The sequence below is a fragment of the Diadema antillarum genome, unplaced genomic scaffold (genome assembly GCF_040938485.1).
Source record: "Diadema antillarum isolate AM-2024a unplaced genomic scaffold, OU_Dant_1.0 seq00000981_RagTag, whole genome shotgun sequence".
Classification (NCBI taxonomy): domain Eukaryota; kingdom Metazoa; phylum Echinodermata; class Echinoidea; order Diadematoida; family Diadematidae; genus Diadema; species Diadema antillarum.
Genome location: NW_027271821.1, coordinates 316483 through 337842, shown reverse-complemented (window position 1 = coordinate 337842; position 21360 = coordinate 316483). Strand labels below are relative to the sequence as shown.

Sequence of the window (21360 nt, the reverse complement as noted above, 5' to 3'; positions counted from 1 at the left end):
GTCTCATATGGTCTTTAAACTAGATTTGGATGAATACCAACATGGCCTAATCCTGATGTCACTCTTTCTCCCTGATATTTCATCCCATTAAGTAAATTCGTTAGAAGGCAAGTATGAATTTGTTTACTGAAAAGATATATATCCATGATATGGTATGTTTCACAAACATTTCCTTGGAGGACAAAGACAGGTAGACCCACAAAACATCTACTCTGTGTCACACATGCACACCCGAGTCTGAAAATGAGGCCTGTAAAATTTGATGATGTGTGACATGCTGTAGGAACCTAACCTATTGCCTCTAGTGTACAGCAACAGAGATGATACAAGGCATGGTTGTATGGTTCCACGAACCCAAGGGGTAATGCAGCTATATGCAGCTGAGAATAGTTAGGTGGATCCTCTTTTCATATGTCAATATTGAATCTCCATGCAAACACTTGGCACAATATCTCCCCATTTGTTGACATGGAGGTCTCTTTCTTATACATCTAGTGTTAATTTCCATGTGGCTCCGATACAAAAGCTATGAGCCACACAACACATCAGTATTTCACAGAGAAAACCCACAATGATTTTATCCTACAAAATGATAAGATGGGTGTAAAAAAAAAAAAACACCACATAATATGGATGGCTGTACTATGTCATGAATAATATATCCTATATTGAGGCAAACTCAGATTTAAATGTGTTTGGAGGAAGAGATATCTAACCACATACTTTAGAGGGGAGGTATTGTTTTGAAGAATCCAGGCAGTACATAGAATCATAAACGGCAAAGTGTGAAATTTATGTGATTGGGGGATTGTCATTGTTGGAACTTGTGTTGAGGGTATCAAAGGTTAATACTGTACAGAGAGAACTCCTCAGATAGTTTGGCACTAGGCTTGCTGTGTGTCAGTCTTTTGTTATAATTGACAATGAAAGAGACCTCAACGTGCTGTTACCATGGCCACCAAGGTCAGGTGGAGCAAAGTTTGCCCAGTCATTGTGTGTGATTATGTGTGATGGTATATGTGTCTCTGTGTGTGTGCGTGTACATGTGTTTGTGTGTGTGCTTGTGTGGGTGTGTTTCCCACGTTTTTCCATGTGAAGAAGTTGTAGCTTGCACTGATATTAGTGATTCCCCTCACTCAGTGACTATCTCTTGAATCAGTTAATACAGCAATTTTGTTGTGCTTGTGTGTGTTGTGTTTGTGTGTGCCTTGTTTCAATGCTATTACTTGAGAGTACAGTGTACGAACAGTACTGGATACTGGGAGATGGTTGATCACCTTGCTGAAGACTGAAACCCCCATCCCACCCTCATGGTCTGGACAGCAGCTAGAGTGGACTGGAGGGCTATCAAGACCTCTCCTGTACCCAGAAAGTACCGTGGCTCAAGAACTTTCACTTTCAATGTCAGTATGTCACATCTCAATTTTACAGACCAGACCACAACAGGAAAAAAAAAGAAAAAAAAAAAAGGAAAGGATTGGTGTGTGTACACAATGATAGCAGGAAGGCAATGTTCCTGTTTACAGTTTAAGAAGAGCAAGCAACCAGTAAACTTGCATGATGATTGCATGATGGGTGTCGGCCTGTGTTTACTGTATGTGCAGAGCTGGGTATCGGTATGGATGTTGGGGATCTGAAACCCACTGTGTTTTAGGAAATCTTGTGCTATAATTATACTGTCAGTGTGTGAAGAAAGGGGTTGATATTGGATGCCAAAGTGAACGAGTGGAATCAGTTCCATAGTGGAATTAACCCGTTCCATACTGAATACCAGATTTCCCATAGACTTAATACACAGGCCACCAGGTTCCCGTATGGAAGAGGTTAATGGAAGAATGCACACAAATGAACAAAGGTCACGTGCTGGCAAGAGTAATCTCATGGTAACAATTATTGATGTGACGTTACAAAGGTTTATTTATGTGTTTTCTGTAGTGCAATCTTAAGAAAAAAATTTGTCAACCCCAAAATTGCTCCAAAACGTGATTTTGTGTACAAATCCAATGCAAATTGTGTTTTTTCAATTAATTCACATAAAAATTCATATCTTGACTTAGAATGGACGAAATTAATTTATTTTAGCATAATAAAGCTTCGAAAAATGTCTGTGACAAATTTTGGCCAAAAAACAAACAAAAACAAAAGGTCGAAAAACAAAGAAATACATAAGAAATTAAAAAAAACAATCAAATACATAAGAAATTAATTTCGATACAGATTTTTTTTTATCGTATGTCTCAGGAGAATGATACAAGAAACATTTTAAAAAAGAAATAAGCTTAATTAGAGCATTAATAAGTGATTTAGAGCCCAAAACTGATTTTATGCATAAATTACAATAATTAATTAATATAAAATATAAGAAAAATTTTTCGGAGAAAGCAACCATACATTTTGATAGTATACGTCGCGGGCGTCGCGTGTGCCAATTTTCGGCGCGATCACGGACATTTTCTAATGGTGCAACTTAAAGAAAAGTTATACTGAATCAAAAATTTCATGATCTGTACAAGCTATATATTTATTCTTGATAGTGCAATAAATGCTATAGCTGGCTATTAGTTTAAAAAAAAGTGACTGATATCCGAGTTGTTAATGTACATGTATATTTGGTATGTCATTACATATTTGTGTGTACCTACATACAAATGTATGTGTGTGTGTGTCTGTGTCTGTGTGTATTTTTGTTTTAAATCACATCTTCTTGTCTAATATTCTAGACATGAATATAACCCTAGGTTGTTCCAAAGGGTCCACAAGGATTGCAAACAGCTTCACTAATTTGTCAATCTACCAGTAATTTTCTGTGGATTCAAATAATTGTGCATGTTTTAAACAACCTCCATTTCCAAAGAACCCTTTCTCATCAACTGCTGTCTAAACCTGGATGTATTAGGCAGGGTCCTGCCATGGTGGTGACATAGTCTTCACTTAACCCGTTGTAGACAAGTCCCGAGAATCGCGGGCAAGTGTCTATGGGAAATGCATGTTATAGCAAAATGAGTCCGTCCTCAACAGGTTAAAATGACTAACACCTCAACAGGTGGCAGCAGGAAGGGAATTTTCAAAATGTGGAGGTGGAACATACAATACAGCAGTGCTGAATTATTATCATGCATCCACTGAATGAGCGATAAAGGGTGAAATCACAGGAAATGATGACTCTTGTGTTGTCTGGGATGTTTTGTAGTCGCCTCTCATTCCCTGAACAGATTCTAAAATCTCTATGTATGGTACATCAAGCGGGGCCCAATTCCAGTCCCCCTCCCCTCCACCCCCGCCCCGAGTCAAGAAGTTAGATCTAGGCACATGAAATTTTTGAATAAAGTTTCACAAAGATTTTGTTGTACAGAAACAAACATCCAACTTTACAAGCACATAAAGTGTTCTAGTCACAAATCATTTATTCTGAAAGGTATTTATGATGCATGGTGCCAAATACACAGTGTTAATATCAATGTGATAATAATATGTGAATGTATTATTTGCAATATGAGCATACGGTGCTTTTGGGAGTAACTGCTATTGCATATAGTATATGAATCACATTGTGAAAGAAACAATCTTTCTTATCACAATCACATGTGTATTACACTTAAACATTTACGAAATTGTACAATCCTTACTCAAGCCTTATTGAAATTGAAATCAAGGCCAGACAAAATTACTGTTTTCATGTCTATCAAGATGAGACTCGCTTGTAAAAAATAAATATAAAAATAAATTAATCAATAAATTAATTAATAAATTAGACTGATAATAATGATTATTAAAAAAAAAAAAACTTTACTATTTATCACCCTGTAACAAACATCATGAAATACTATGTTCTTGAACATGCAACACTGGAATGTAGACAGGGGGTTTATTTCATTACTTTTGATAGCAATATAAAATCCATTATCATATACATATGAATTAAGTTTGTACTTCGAAGTAGAACCTTCAAGCTGAGGTACATTCTTGACAAAGGGCCCCAAATAATTGTGCTTCTCATATCATGGTTTCATTAAATTTGGTCCAAAGGATGCCTCCTATGATGCAAATGCTACAACCAAGTTTCTGATAAAACTGCTTCTCACCAGCATTTGCTGACCAAATTACATGTACTATTCATTATTATTATCATTATTTAATTTACATGTATTTATCTATTTATTCATTTATTTATACATGTATTGCATTTAAGTCGGCTTTCAGATGATCAAATTGTTAGGACATGCAAGTTTTGCTGCATCTGTTCAGTTTATAAACCTTTTAAGCTTGTACTTAGACTTTGGCAAGACACCAGTGGATCATAAATAGATGTAAGATGTATAGCTTTGTAATCCTGTGTGGCTAATACCGTAAATTACTTCCCATAGTAAAGCATTCACAATCCATTATATTAAGAGTGTAGGTTCTCAGACATAGGCCCTGATTTGGGAATTCCTGGATATTCTTCTTCATCAGTGTTCTGTGGTTAAAATCTCAGACATGATTAAAAGAAAAAAAAATGGTCTCAAATGCACAGTACTGCAAGATCATGGCTTCAAACTGGCAACTTCAAAATCATGGCAACCAACTGTTACTAATTAGTGCATCAAAAACCCCTAAGTTTCAGGACAAATCTCTGGGAGTTTCAAGTAGGCTCTCGACTTGTACTGCTTGTAATACAAGCTCCAAGAAACTGTCGCAAGCACCACCATACATGCTGAGTTCCTGGTAAAAATATCTAGAGCTAAAAATTCTTTGAAGAATTGAGCATTTAATATTGGTCTGTCTCCGATTGTATACATGTATACATCCCTCACATTTTAACCTGTGGCACAAAAACAATGGATCTCCAACAATGATCGCAGTACCATAAGTACTTTTTTTTTTTCGTCATCAATATTTAGCATGAAACTAAAAGAATTACTTCCATTTGTCTGAAACCACAATAAAACACATCAACAAATTACAGCATGACATATTGGTACTTTCACTTTCCTGGCGTAATGAAAGAGCACTTGACTTGCCTCCTTCAGAAGGCATGGAGAATACCACAGTATCACCCATAAAATTATGTCAGTAGCAAATCGAGTTAGTGTGTACTTTTCATATACAATGAAATTTCATGGAAATCTTTATATTCTCTATTTATTTTCTTTACATCATTTGATTGCTTTGACATCACATATTGTTGTAGCCTTCATAGCCAGCAATGGCAACATTGACTGAACCAAAGTTGCAAAAAAGAAAAAAAAAAAAACACACAAAAAACCCACATAAAAACACAAAACACCCAAACCATAACATTTGAACAAATGGTATCGTTTTCCTCTAACTTCATTAGTTACTGTTTTTTCTAATGACAATTGTTCTCACATTTACTGAATCCATATATTCATTTGGATTGTTTCCCCCTTTTAAAAAATGTTTAGAAAATGAAATTTTATTCTGTGATTCAGGTATAGAAAAATCAAAGAAGAGCAACAAAAAAATTTATCTATCCTTTGGATTTCACCTTAACTAATGATTCTACATGTTACTAAAGGAAGCCCAATATAAACTAAGAATATTGCAAAGCCAATATTAGCTTGGGCAACCACGGCTAGTGAAACATACTGTTTGGCCAGTTTAAATATGAATGGGCAATTGCCCAAGGGTTCATGTTGGGCAAGTGGGAGAAATGTCTGAAGTCTCTATTCTCCCTCAGAAAGGCAACATTTCAATTGTGATATTTTATCATCTAAAGCTCAATTTCTGCCACATTTCATAATTACAGAGTGAGCCTGAATATGGCTGGAATCCACAGAAAATTCTGCATACTGTATACACCATATACAGTATTTAGCGAGTCTAAAGTTTTGGAAAGCTGGGCTTCCTGATAATTCCTTGAGTGGTTAAATTCGCAGTCATGCAGTACAGTAAACAAATGGAGAAATGTTCGCGTGTATTTCACCATCATGTCGAGATTAATATAGTTAATATCTTCGTGGGTGGTACATTCCCAAATACATGTAGCACCAACTCGAATCATTAGAGAAAGTGAAAATCCCAAGAAATATAATGTCGTATACAGTATACAGATAGCAAACAAGAACCTTCTCTTTCTGGTATTAAATCTTTGTCATTTGAAAAATATATCTCACAAGATAAGGCATTTGTTACATTTGCACTTCAGTGAGGCACCATAGCCAAATCAAATTTTTTATGACAAAATGGCAATCATTAAATCACTCCTAACACACATACTGCATTCTCCTGCATATACCATCATCATACCCGACAAAAAATGAGCTGCATCAAATATATCACTATGCATTTACATAATTCAGTATATTTCAGTCAGAGAGCATTAAAAAAATAAGCAAAATACAAATCAAACTAATATTTTGTGAATACAGAGTACACCACCTTACACCCATGATATAAAATTATTGCAAATACCAATATTGCAACAACATGATGCAAATTGAAAGGGTTTAAATTTTATAAATTGACAAGTCCAAAATTTGTTAACATGATTCCATTGCCACATCAAATCTACACGTTCGGTATAAACACTTTCATTATATAATCTACCCCTTGAAAAATAATATCGCAGTGGCGGATCCAGAGGGGGGCGCAACCGGCGCACGCCCCCCCCTTTATTTCTTGTCAAAAACAAAAGAAATAAAAAGAAAAAAAAATGAAATGAAACCCGGAAGTGCCACCAGAAATATTAGTCACGCCCCCCCCTTTACAGAATTCCTGGATCCGCCCCTGTATCGGTAATCATAATGTCACGATACTTCTCAAAATTGGCTGGAATTACTAAATCATTAGTATTACTAATCTCATTAGCCTCGGTCACCCTGGCAAAAGATCCAGATCTTAGGGATTGCTTTTGAGATCCATATCATATGAATCTCTGTGAGTAAAGAAACTAAGATCAAATGGTGATATTATGTAAGTAGGTAGGTAGATAAGAAAGAAAGATAGAGAGATAGGTAAACAGATGGATAGATAGATAGATAGAAAGATAGATAGATAGGTAGGTAAATAGATGATAGATAGATGAATAGATAGAAAGGTACATAAACAGATACAGATAGAGAACAGAGAGGGAAATAGAGATTAAGAGAGAGAGAGAGAGTGTGTGGCTACATCTGAAGTTTCGTCATAAAATGGCACATTGTGGCAAACAGCCTTTGGCTTGACTGGCAATGATCAACAGTGACATAATCAGACATATCTTGCACTGCATCATGCTGTGCATTCCATTTGACAAGAATTGGTTATAAAGAATTAATCTGGCAGAATTGCTGCCCGAGACTATAACTCAAACCTTTCACGCAGTCACTAATCTAAATTATTCACAGCTCTACCAAAATTTGACCAGGCATTCTGAAGTAGAAGATGAAAATGTACAATAAGGGCCCAAATTTTTAAAGATTCCTTAATTTGGGGGATTGGGGGCCCCCTGGGGCCCTCTGGGTGGGGCATGGTGCCCATTTTGATAAATTGAGATCCTGACCCCCTAAGGATGCTACCTGCCAAGTTTGACGAAAATCTATCATGAGGTTTTCAGGAAGAAGATGACAATGTACGATTCAGGCCCCCATTTGGACCTTCCTAACCAACCCCCCCCCCCCAACCCACCCCCCCCCCCCACCCCTGCCCCCAAGAGGGGCACCCCTGGATCTCCTATGAACAAACTCGAAACTACAGTCATTAATGTACTCACTCATAGTATTATCTTAGCTGTATAACTTCTGATTCTAGAGAAAATTTTGAACGATTCCTTCATTTGGGGGGTTTGGGCCCCCCTGGGGGCCCCCTGGGTGGGACATGGTGCCCATTTTAACAAATTGAGATCCTAACCCCTTAGGGATGCTACCTGCCAAGTTTGGTGAAAATGGGTCATGGGGTTCTAAAAAAGAAGATAAAAATGTACAATTTAGGCCCCATTAGGACCCCTCCTCACCTCCCTCCCCTGGGTCCCAAGGGGGGCATCCCTGATTCTGCCATGAACAAACTTGAAACTGCAGTCATCAATGTACTAACTCATAGTATTAACTTAGCTCCATCACTTCTGGTTCTAGAGAAGAAGATTTTTAAAGATTCCTTAATTTTGGGGGATTTGGGCCCCTGGGGGTCCCCTGGGGGCCCCCTGGGTGGGGCATGATGCCCATTTTAACAAACTGAGTTCCTAACCCCCTAGGGATGCTACCTGCCAAGTTTGGTGAAAATGGGTCATGGGGTTCTCAAGAAGAAGATGAAAATGTACAATTTAGGCCCCATTAGAACCCCTCCCCACCCCCCTCCCCTGGGTCCCAAGGGGGGCAAATCACTTAACTTCGAGAGCCACGGCAGGATACGGCTCAGAGCTTGGCTAAATCTCGGAAAACTTTGAAGTCAATGCCCTTCTGTGGTGTGATCCTCATTACCTCACCATGCTTGGAGTCATCCTCTACCAGTTGTGTAAAGCCTTCAGCAACCATGGATACTCTAAACAATAATAATAATAATAAGAAGAAGAATAATAACATCAATAACAATAATAATAATAATAATAATAATAATAATAATAATAATAATAATAATAATAATAATGATAATAATAATAACAATCATAATAATAATAATGATGATAATAATAATAACAATGACAATAATAATAACAATAATAACAACAACAACAATAGAATACTTGCAGGGTAATTACATAAGCAGTTACCAGAACCACTGCTTAGGCAGGTGGTGAGGTATTTTGTCTACGCATGAAAAGGCAAGCAAGACCGAAATTACGGGAATGCAGAAATATTTGCAGAATATATCAGCAAAGTTTGAAGAAAATCTGACAATATTCGTTCGAAAGTTATGAATTTCTTAAGTTTTGGTGCAGCCATTGCTTGATGAGAAGACGGCAACACTTTATGATGCAGCATGATATGGAAAATGGTATGCTAATGTTGCTGCACTCACTCAACCCACACTTAAATTTGGGTTTCATTCCCTTTACTGGTCGGATTCCCTTTTTCTTACAGTACATTTCTTATCCATGTCTTATCTTGTAAATGATGTGCCACACTGAGAGGGATACAGCTATATTACCCATATTTTGTCTATTAATCTGAAGGACATATGATTTTGTTTCTTTTTAGTAAATTGAAAATCATTTCATACCTGCAACTTTTGTTTCCTTTCATGATCAAGTCTGGTTGACTCAAAACTAGGATATGCATGCACACTCTGCATATGAATGTTGCATCTTGGCAAAATTATCAACCAAATGTATGATAAGATAATGTAAAAATATATTTGCAGTCGACTTTTTTTAAGGCATTTGCTCAAGATAATGAGTGAAGTGTCAGGAAAGCACATTGCTACTACTGTTATGGTTACATGTAAGTTTAATAGACAAAACTGTGCAAACATACAAGATTTGTATTTGTTTTTGTGTTGTTGTTTCTCCTTTTGCTTTGTGTTGTAAGTTTTCACTTTTCCATTTTTGTTTTGTTTTGTTTTTTTGACAGGGGCCTTTTGTTTGCCTTTAAATTCCTGTTAAAGGTATCAAAAGTAATTTCTAGCATACTACAGCACAATATGACACTTCTATATAATCTATTTTTGCAGGTAAAGATACTCTTTGGAATAGTTTCATCTCTTGACTCTTCCCCCCCCCCCCAAAAAAAAAAAACAAAAACAAAAACAAAAAATGAACAAACGAAACACCCACAAAAATTGAAAAAGTATATACTTCTGAAAAGGTAGTATTATATCCCCTTTTATGTAAATGCTTGTGAAAACAAATGTTACAAAGTCTTTGTGAGGTACAAGAGGTATGAATGATAGTCTTGATGGGCTAGTGACACAAAGGAGATTGACATTTTTTCTGTCACTGTCAATCTTTTAAGATGAGCTCCCGAGAAAGCAAGGACTGACTGGCAGCAAAGCACCCATATACAGAGTCTCTCGCATTTTCCCTCAGAATTAACAAGTTATCAAGGTGAAGATTGGTATCAATATGTTGTGTAAGTAAGTACTCACGGCACTGTTTGCAGCGTCTTTCCGTATATGGCTTCGGCAATAGGGTTGGCATCTACGAGGTCCCTCATACCCTGTAAAATGGCTGTCTCGCTGAAGCTTGGACACAAGGCGTTCAGACGGACATTACCGTGGTTGAACACACTGTCGGCCATCTAAGTTGGGGGAAATGCCAACACTGAGATATTATGATCATCCTAATTTTCACCTTGGGCATCACTACAATCTTCATCCTTGCCATCACCATCACCATTACCATCATCACTATCACCTCCATCATTACGTCTATCATCACATCCATCATCATCATCATCATTACCATCCCCATCATCACCTTCACTAACACCTCCATCATTACAACCACCATCACCACCATTTTCATCATCATCACCACCATCACCATTATCATCATCATGATCATCACCACCATCACCATCATCACCATCAACATCAATGTATAATCATCACATACTTTATGTACTCTTGAAATCGATATCATTTCCTTGATATCGTTTGTCATCAAGGGCTTATTTAACTAAGGGATGTCAAATTGTACTTTACACAAATACTACCAGTTGAGATGACAATATGAAACTTACTCACAGCTGATCGGATGCTGATTATCCATTGGCATAATAGTGACAGTTACAGTACAAACTACTGTAAAAGTGGAAATTTTTGCGCATTTCGCGCAACCAGTAACTAGCATGAAAATACAAGCACGCGAATATTTTTGCATGCCACATATTCTAGCAGTTAATGTCCTGATTCCGCAGAATTAAAAACATGCGAAATCCATCTTACCTGGCTGAGCGCGAAAAATTACTCGCGCGAAAATATCCACTTTTACAGTAAATGTTCTTCATTATGGAGTTCTTGATTCTGATCTGTGCTCTAAACTTAATGAACACAATTTGATTTGTTACTATTCAGCGTTGTCATCAAATATTAATCATGAAAAGTTTGTTAAAGGAGACAAAACTAAACGTTTGCCACCAACTTTCTAGTCTAAATAAGCATAAGGAATGATTATCCACTTAACTGCCTTTAAGATGTTAGCAGAAATGGATGAGTAACATTCCATGAGATTTTAGTGTACCTATGCTCTAAACTAACCATTAAAGCCAAAACATTGTTTTTGTATGCCAGCAGAACTGTCGATGTATTGCTCTGAAATGTACACATAAGCATAAGAAATGTGTGAAATAATGTAATTACACAATTTCAGTTGGGAAACAATGAAAATTAAAAATATTAGCAAACAAGGATCGCCAGAAGTCCACAATCTCAGAGCTTACCCCATTGTGGTTGCTACATAATTTTTCATAATTGATTAGCGGTAATTAACAGATCAGATCACAGCATTATCCATCGATCTTCAATGCTAGAGTGAGTCACATGCAGCCGGGAAATACGATTGCAAGGGCACAATTAATCACTGTGTTACATTCTACCTTCCCACAATGCTGAATGTGGGGTTAATGGTGAGGGCTTTTCTGCACTAAAAGTTGTGTATTATGATCAAAATTAATCCACACTTTCTGATCTCAAAACACTCCAAAACAACTCATTAACCTGGCAAATCGCATCCAACGGGTAAGCTTCCTAGTAGACCTTTTCAGTGTATTGGAAGCAAATGCCAAATGATGAAAGATGAATTTTTAGCCCCTCCAAGAATCATTTTTAGGCTTTCACAGTAAATAACTTGAATACCATAGAGTATCTGTCTCTTCAACCAAGGCCCTTAAAATTTTGCAGGTAGGAGCTAATAACTGAAACAAAATGGCTGCAGTATGGAACACTCAATAATAATTGATCTGTACTCACCGCAAAGCTCCTTGTAAACCCAAGAACGCCGTGCTTAGCAGCAGTATAAGCTGGAGCGAACGGCATTGCCAATAAACCTTGGGAGGTGACAATACAAACATCAAAATCTTCATTATTATTAAATTTGATCAAACTGTAGAATGTAGTGGAAGTCAGCACTTGTTGCAACAAAGTTGACATTATTTATTACACTTATCTTCTTCACCATTCCAAAGAACTCTGGAGATTATTACTCATTTACTCATTATAGCAAATTTCCCACAAGAACAAAAAATGAAAAATAAATGAAAATATAAATTGATAATGTAACATATTATGTCACTACCAGGTACAATATTCTAAGAGTACAGGACCCTGTTTCATAAAGCTGTTCATAAAGTTACAAACAACTTAAGAACGACTGGTGATCAGTTCTGATGTGCTATACTTATCAGAATTTCCATAATTGAGCATAAGAACTGATCACCTGTTATTCTTAAGTTGTTCGTAAGTTTACGAACAGCTTTATGAAACACCCACAGGTACACATACACTGTAGAAGCTCTGTCTTTTTAATTTAATGTATCGTTCTACACCTGTGACATCATAAGCTGTGGTGGTCTTGTCATCCAGCAGTGGCAGCATTTAAACTTTAAAAATTCATAATTTCTGAATAGATAGTACAATTTTTCTCAAACTCTCACTGATGTGTTCTACTAATATTGCAGCATTCTCTCAATCCTTATGCATATTAAGGTGAACTTGTCCTTTAATGGCAAGTCTGAACTACCCAGTGAGAGGACAACTCACCAGCCATGGATGCAATGTTGATGACCACCCCTCCTCTGCCTCCATTCTCTTTGTCCATGTACTGACGAGCCAGATATGTCCCCCTCATCACTGCTACCTGCATGGGGTGGTGGCAGAACATTTTGAAATATAATAAGATATATTACAGGGCTCCACACTAACTTTTATTTTTGGTGGCCCAAAGGCAAACATCCAACCTTTTTTGGCGGCCCGATCAGGCTACCAACTTCTTCATTTGTGAAATTTTGGTGGCCCGACGTGCGGTTTTGGTGGCCCTGGGCCACCGGGCCATCGTTAGTGTCGAGTCCTGGTATATCATTATTGTACCTTATCACATTGATAATATGTTATCCAGCATCATAAAATCCACAAAGACTGTTGCACTGGTAAACATTCTAGTAGGCCTGATGATACATAATCTGGTTCAACTTGGTTACCTTGTTTTTGTTTTTGTTGATGTTAGTTTTTTTTTTTTGCGTGTGTGTGTCTTTTTTACACCTCTCAAAGAGGAATTAGACCCATATATAACAAAAAAAAATTGTGGACTGAGTGAATATGGAAATATCTGTGAAGTTTGAGGAAAATTGGACAATCTGTTCAAAAGTTATAAATTCTTAAAGTTTTGGTACTGCCATTGCCAGATAAGATACAATTCATGATGTCACAGTACAACAACAATATAAAAAAATTATGAAGAGAATTAAGATCAAAATCATTTTGTTTTGAAAATTACACATTCCTTCCAGTTGTTACTGACATATGTTAAGGGTATGTTATTGCCCCTGCCTTTTGAACGATGTAAGTCAAGTGCTCTTTCAGCGAATTAGAAAAATGAAAGTATGTTGACTTTGGCATGACATAAATAGGACACAAATGGATGTTCTTAGTTTAACTTCTTTGACTTTTGACTTTGGACCGACATAATACTCAGGTACCACACACACTTACAAGATCAACCTCCACTGTTTTCTCCCAGTTGTCTTCATCTCCAATGCCAGCGTTATTGCAGACAATGTCAAGGCCTTTGTAGTGCTCCAGCGTCTTGGCAAAGGCATCTTCAAAATGAATAGTGGATCACAGCATGGATTAATGATCATCTTCTTACAGCTAGTAGATTGAAAGCAGCTGCACAGAGGTTGGTTTCACACCATACTGAGTAATCACTGATCTTTTAGTGGTAAAAGACAAATCTTTATTCTGCCTACCAAGCTTTATCTCATCTTGGATAGATTACACACAGGCAGTATCCATATATCCATATCTCATCCTGTTTTGGCTTGCATGAGTGCAGGCTATATGAAGTCATTGACTTACCAGTACTGGTACTCAACCTTTTGATTGTCCCAGCTTAACCGTGCCATTGCACCACAAGTTTGACAGAGTTGCATGTCAGATAACTCCCTGCAGAGCTTGAGCAATGCTATCATAGGAGCTCAGAACTATGTGTAGTGATGAACAAGGGTTGCATGAATAATTGGTGACAGTTCTGACAAAATTCTAAGGGTATCTTATTCACGATACTGATGAGTAATTATAATGATAACAGTATTGTCTGGATCCGACATGCCCTGCCCTCAGTGAGACCATTGTCTTTCACTCTTGTAATATAATCCAAGCTCAGGAAAATACATTAAGGCACCGCAGCCCCCCCCCCCCCCCACACACACACACACACACGCACGCACAGGGTGCCAGCCAGCAAATATTATGTAAATGTGAGGCCAATCTTGAACACTATAGTTTTTGTTTTAATCAGTTTAGTTTGTAAGCTTGTCTTTGTTTTTGTTTATGCTTTTTGGCTGTTTTTTGTTTCGTTTGCTTTTTTTTCTGTATTTTTACAAAATCCTTGACACATTTAGTTTATTCATAAAAGCCCAGCTAGACTTTATGCCTTCCCATATGGGCAATTCCATGGTATGTAGGACACAGATGCCAAAAATTCAAAATGATATTTGTTTCAAACACCATACATTTTCAGACAATACTTGAGTTGAAGTTTTAAGAATCATTATGTTTTTCAATAAAAGCGGCCATTTTGATTTTCAAAATGGCTGCCAAAATATGCCTATAACTCAATGGTAAGAAAGAGTGTATTGTCACATAATTTACCCTCTGTATATCCACTTTACTAGTACTCTAAACAACAATCTTTTATATGCATGCAGTTACCAGACAAGTCTTTTACCACATGATAGAAAGATAAAGCTGGTTGCTTTAAAGAAGTTGATAAAAACTTTTAATTAGTTTGACAATGATGGATGTAACGTCAGTTACCAAAAACAAGGAATTTTTAACTTTATTCATCAAAGAAAGTGAGCTGTATGATGTAACTTAGGATTTGTAATGTATGCCCATATGCCTTCCTTTCAATACCAGAAAATAAGGATACTTGGTAAACTGGAGAGTCAAATGAACACATCAAAATGTGTAACGTCAGTTACCATGACAGTAATTATAACTTAGGCAAATTTTTTGACTTTAGGCCATTTCAATACATCTGGGAAGTCAAAGGTTATCAACAAAGAGCAGCAATCCCTTTGATAGGGAATGATGTCATCACCATGGTACACTGTATGTCCATGGATACATTCTTTTTGGTTCACTTTATCTTATTTATGTATTTATCCTATTTTTTTTTTTGTGGGGGTGCTTGAGCTTTTGATTTTCGGTTCAGCACCAGTTTAAGGTTAAATCATCTGGATGTTTAGGTTTACCACATGCAATATATAATGCACTCAAATTACTATACAGTACTCACTGTCCTACGGGATGATAAAGCTACCAAATTTGTAGGCCTAATCAATGATGTGGTTGCATGGTAACCACCTTTTTCTATTAAACATCTTGTGTACAGCTGTATACCAACAGTTTTATAATCTTTACTAATGACTACTTTTGCAAGCATTTTTCTTTTTTTCTTGAAGCTTAGTGGAGTTTCTACCTCAAGGCAAATGCACGAACAGATATATTTCTTCGCTTGCACTTAAATGTGTGGTTTAGTTAATATGGCACATCTTGAAATGGTACATAAGCAGGCCTGACATAAGGCATGTACTGTCATTACTGTTTGAAACTAATACTGATGTTGCTCAACATTTAATACTGATGTTGCTCAAAGTGAGAGGTGATTCTAGGGTAAAATAAAAAACTGTTCATATTTGTTGATTACTTTATTTCATTCATGCAGGGACATTTTTGTAATACATGATAATTATGAACAGGAAGATTTGTTTATATTGATCTTAGAATTCTTTCGGTGCAAAGTCCTATTTCTTGGTATCTGGGATGTATTTGCAAGCCTTGATATACCAGTGAAAAGGAAAAGAAAAACAATTACATTCCTTCAAGCAAGGAATAAATAAATAAAAAGAAAACAAAAAGCATGTTTCTTCTTCACAGAAAAAAATGTTATAGGTGTAACACTATTCATTGAAATCATTATTGATAATGGAGATCATTTTTTTTATTTGTGGCCCTAACAATGCCTTGAGGGAGAAGGAGTAAAATAAAGAAAAGAAGAAAGAATATATCACAGTAGATTTCATACATATTTATGAATATTTTTATTTGTATACATGTGTTTTTTCCCCATGACCTGAAAGATATTTTTTTATCACACACAAAAACATCTGTGTTTTGTGTAGTACTGCAGGGCATTATGGGTGGGGTACTCTAGATAGAAACTTTCCTGTTCATCAAAAAAACAAAAAAACAAAACAAAAACAAAACCCTTAGTTAGGTCAATATATATACTTTGAACTGCTGAATCTAAATGGCTCTGTGCAATCATAACTGCTGAATAAGCATTCAATCTTAAGACAAATGTCAAGAAATATCCTCTCATGTGCATTTACATTATTTTTGCTGAACTGTGTGCTATGGCATGGGGGGGGGGGGGGAACTTGCCCCTAAGGGCCCCATCCCATTTTTGTCTTTAGATATTGTTTTAATTTGTTGCTAAGTAAATGCCTTGGATTGTTACTGGTATACTGCAGCAGTATAATAACCTGTTAAATAAATTAGTTCTTTGTAAACCCCATAGCAAAAGTATGTGTAACGTCAGTTACGTAACGTCAGTTACTGACATGTTTACCTTTAAGTTTTCATAAAACATAAAGAAAATGGACTTATGTTTCATTTCATTTGGGTATTTGTAATTGATGAACCAAGGTATGATTCCATATCAAACAAATCACTCTGAAAGGTCAGAATTATAAAATATCACAAAACTATTCCTAATCATGATTTTCCGTGTGTAAACCCTATGGCAAATGTAAGCGTAACGTCAGTTACGTAACGTCAGTTACCGTCATGCCTTCACTGAAATTGGCATGGTGCTAAAAGGAAATATCTAAAGTGCACATTATTTTGCACACCTGTTCCTAAGAACCTAGGTGTATTGCCATATTAAACACATAAAGTTTACAAGTCAGGGACATGAGATATTTCCATTTAAATCTACACCATAATTTCCCATGTCCTTTTTCCGTAACGTCAGTTACCGACACATTTTCACTTGCTATGTGATAAGAAATGCAGTTTGAGAGAAAAACTTTCCACCCATTTCTTCATTCTCATGAACTCATTCATCAATGCTAATTACAAGCCCCGGGTTCTTTCATTCACAAAACTACAACATAAACAATTTTATGAAAATCCTTACGCGTAACGTCAGTTACCGTGGAATTGCCCATATGGTGAGCAAACAATTCATTTTGTTTTTACAAAGTGTATTAATGAAGTTCAGCCAAGGCATATCAGAAGAGGGAGGAAGATTTTACATGTGCACCTCCCAAGTGGAGAGCAAGCACAGACCTGGGTATATCATCCCGATCTCCCTGAAAAACGAAAAAGTCCACGATGTGATCTCTTGCTTAACCCCCAAATACTACACAATAAAGAAAACGATAACATACAAAACCAAATGCAGACTGAAAAATTCTACATAAAGTATCCTTTGACACTCATATGTAAACACAAAAAATGTGAGGGCAATATTCAATTAGCCCCGGAGGCTAGAACTTCTAACATAAGTGCTACACTCGAATATCTAATTTGGGTAATTCAAATGTCTACTACTGTAAAAGTGGATATTTTCGCGCTACTAATATTTCGCGCTCGGCCCGGTAAGAAGAGTTTCGCATGCTTTTAATTCCGCAGGATGAAGACAGTAAGAATAGGAACATATGGCATGCAAAAAATATTTGCCTGCTTTTATTTTCGCGCGAGTTTCTTGTTACGTGAAATGCGCGAAAATTTCCACACCGCAAAAATTTCCACTTTTACAGTATTACATCACAATGCTTCTAAGGCCATGTGTCTTTACTTTCTAGCTGTTCCTTGTTGGAGACATCGCAGTGTAGAAAGATGGCCTTGTCTCTTCCATATTTCTCATTCAGTTCATCCTGTGTGGCTTTGCCCAGGGCAACGTTGAAGTCAACAATGCTAACACCCTGGATAAAGTAAGAATGTGAATGAATATTCTGAAATACAAAATGGTACTTCACACTTGGCTTTGGTTGGGCAAGTTTAATAATTATGAAGGCTAAGAAAGGGTAGTGTTTTTTCCCATGTTTTCTTTGTTATTAAGCTATAATTTTAACAAAAAGATCTTTCAACAAAAGATCTGCTCAAATCGATCAAATGTGACACACACAAAGGGAAAAAAACTGTTTTGTATGCACTTGGAAATGAATGCATTTCTGTTTGTTTGTTATCCTCTTCAATCAGACCATCTTGAAAGTGGAAGGGACCTGCACGGGATTATTATTTTCTTTAACATTTCCAGAATTACGGCGAGTTTTAAAATAATAAAAAAATAAATATAAAAAATAATCTCCCTACCGTGGGAGGATGATACCCCCACATCCCTTTACAGAATTCCTGGAGCTACCCCTGTTCAAGATGAGAAACATATCAAAAGTATGATGTTTGACAACCGAATTTTCAGTTTGTCAGCATAATAATCCACAAAATGTTCAAGATGTTTAACTATAAATTACAATGTTGTTGTCTTTTCTTGTTGTATTCTTTTTGCTTTATAACAAACAGGCATATCTACCACTAGAAGAAACTGCACTTACTCTTGCATTCCGCTTTAACAGCTCTTCCGAGAAAGCTCTCCCAAAGCCATGGGCGGCTCCAGTGATGAGTGCTATAGCACCCTGAATCTTCATCTTTCAGGGGAGTCAGAGAGTTGAACCTGTCAAGTTGATAAATGCCAAGACTGCTGAACTGACGAAATATAAGTACAGTGGGCAAATGGTGGAAACTCTACGCACAGAGATATGATGTACTGTAGAAGTACTGGTAGAATCTACCCGATGGTAACACAGGCAGCCATTCTTCCCAAGGACTGTGTGTACATAGAACTCTCTACTAGCAGATGTTAACAGATAAACAGTCTCCATTGGTAGGAACTTTTCATTGAATATTGACAAAATGCCGTGGATAAACCTAAACCTAGGCTAGGTCATGAGGTAGAATCAGCCTGGCAGATTTTTATTTGCACCTTAGACCTGAATAAATAGGACAATCAGCATGCAGCATGCTTAGTACTTCATTTTTTTGTGACAGACACACACCCCCTTTCTGCAATAATCTTCAGGGGGTTCAGGAGTGAAGAAGGAGAAGAAGAAGAGAAGATGATGGATATAAAATACATGATGATAGATAGCATTTATGAACAAACTCTTGGTCCCACTGGTACGCACTGGAATATGATTTCATAGTCTATCGTCACTGATGTTGCCCACATAACAATACCTGGTAACAAGCAACATGCATACACAGAGACAGATTTATTGGCCCATCTTGATTCCCTACGCTATGGCTACTATAGCCTATTACACGGGTTTTGACAACTAACGGCAAAATAAACAGATGGGACTTAACAATGGCACAAACACTTCTTGCTCCGTCCGTCGCACGTTGTCTTTTTGTGTCATTGAAAACAATAAGGAAAAAGTTCCATAACAATTTCCAGAATCAAAATACGTGGATACAACTCAGTCTAACGTATCGAATGTACAACATAAAACGACCCAAACAAGCACGAAGAGCAGGACGACAAACCTTTCCCAATGTAACTTTGAAGCGCAGCTCTCCCTCGCCTCAGTGCCAACAACTTCCCAGGGCAGGATCCCGATCTTTGGTATGGAGTGAGCAGGTGAGTGTTAAACCCGCACAATTTGACCTTTGGTATTTGTTTACAAAATCACAAGGTTAGTTATTTGCGGCAGATGGGGTGCGGCATTACACTGAACCATCACCTACTTTTCATCATCTCCCGCGATTTTTACGTCGAACACATGCATGTCCAACTTATATTGTATCTCGCTAAATGAGCCAACAAAAGAAGTCGATTTAATCAAAGTTGTTCTGCATGGGCCCTAGTTATACAACAAATTGTTAAGAATTAAGTTTTCTTCAAGCACTTGCTTCCTATTAGGAACCACCACCACGTTGACCACCACTTCCTCCACTCTCCCTTATCTCTCCAGCCTCTCTCTCTCTCCTCCTCTCCCCTTCTACTTCAGCTCCCCAGCCCTCTTCTCTCCTCTCTCCTCTCCCCTACCTCCTTCTCTCTCTCTCTCCCTCTCTACACACAAATATATGATTCTAAAAATGCACAATATGTATGTACGGTATATGTTTATTAGACCGATGTATTAGACATATCCATATTTTTTCATACCGAAGTTTGATCATACATAATCATACTTAATTTCTGTGTATAGGACCAAGAGAGATAATGCATGAAATAGTGCATGACTGCGTGTGTGTGTTACTCTCTAAAAAAAATCGAGTGAAAATATTCACTCTTAAAAGAGTGAATACAAAAAAGAGTGAATTTCGAGTGAAATTGGAGTGAATTTTGAGTGAAAATGTTCATTTTCACTCATTTTGGAGTGACGTCAGGGATCACTCCAAAATCTTCGAGTGAGAGTGGAACAAGACAGGATGTGCATGTATGTTCTGAGTTATTGTGATTTACTAAATTTATGTCTTTGATTTGCTGAGTCCTGAAGGACTGCCAAGCCTTCTAACATGGACAGGTCGCAGGTCCATGAAAACATCGCAATTACCAAAATCATCTGCCAGATACACAACACATGATTCAAACACTGTATGTATGTACATAACAGCACGCACACACTTAGTGCAAAGCATAATAACAGACAAGTACAATTCTATTCATGAAGTAACACTTTACTATTTAAAGAACTTTATTTTGGAGGACAATGTTAGAATAAATTCATACATAGGTCTACGTGTAGCCATGATCGGAATGGAACATACTTTGGATGCTAATAGCGTCGAGGATTAATCTACACTTTTCCTTTCATTATACACACAGTGTGGTGACAACTTATAACAGTATATAGAGCAAAATTAGTGAAGAAAGTTGAGAGAGCTTGTATGTACGTATGACAGGCTAAAACGTGTTTTCGAAGTTTTTTAACGATAATTGAGAAAATGCAAACGTAATGATTTTACAAACGTTTAAGATGACACAACAGCTCGAAACGCTGCTGAAATAAGAAGAATATAGATTATGGATGTTCAAAATTAATTTTAGGATATAAAGTAATGGAGAGGAAAACACACTTTCTGTACAACCACCGCATATCATTGCCTTTGTACTGTATTTCGGGTTAATCTTCAATATTTACCGAATGGTGCTATTATGATATGTCAAGGGTATACCCCACAAATTGTCCAGCGGGACTTATACGTATCTTTTTC

At 36.9% G+C, this 21360-nt stretch overlaps 1 protein-coding gene across 1 annotated transcript; it reads right to left on the bottom strand.

Moving 5' to 3' along the window:
- Nucleotides 1-8316: 8316 nt before the first annotated feature.
- LOC139742156 (15-hydroxyprostaglandin dehydrogenase [NAD(+)]-like) lies at nucleotides 8317-19743 on the bottom strand. Its single transcript, XM_071652725.1, has 8 exons — nucleotides 19687-19743; nucleotides 18696-18814; nucleotides 17939-18065; nucleotides 13561-13667; nucleotides 12613-12709; nucleotides 11824-11900; nucleotides 10000-10151; nucleotides 8317-8457 (listed from the first exon to the last, which is right to left on the bottom strand). The coding sequence occupies exons 2-8, from the start codon at nucleotides 18786-18788 to the stop codon at nucleotides 8331-8333; spliced, it is 780 nt and encodes a 259-aa protein (XP_071508826.1). The 5' UTR covers nucleotides 18789-18814; nucleotides 19687-19743; the 3' UTR covers nucleotides 8317-8330.
- Nucleotides 19744-21360: the final 1617 nt, after the last annotated feature.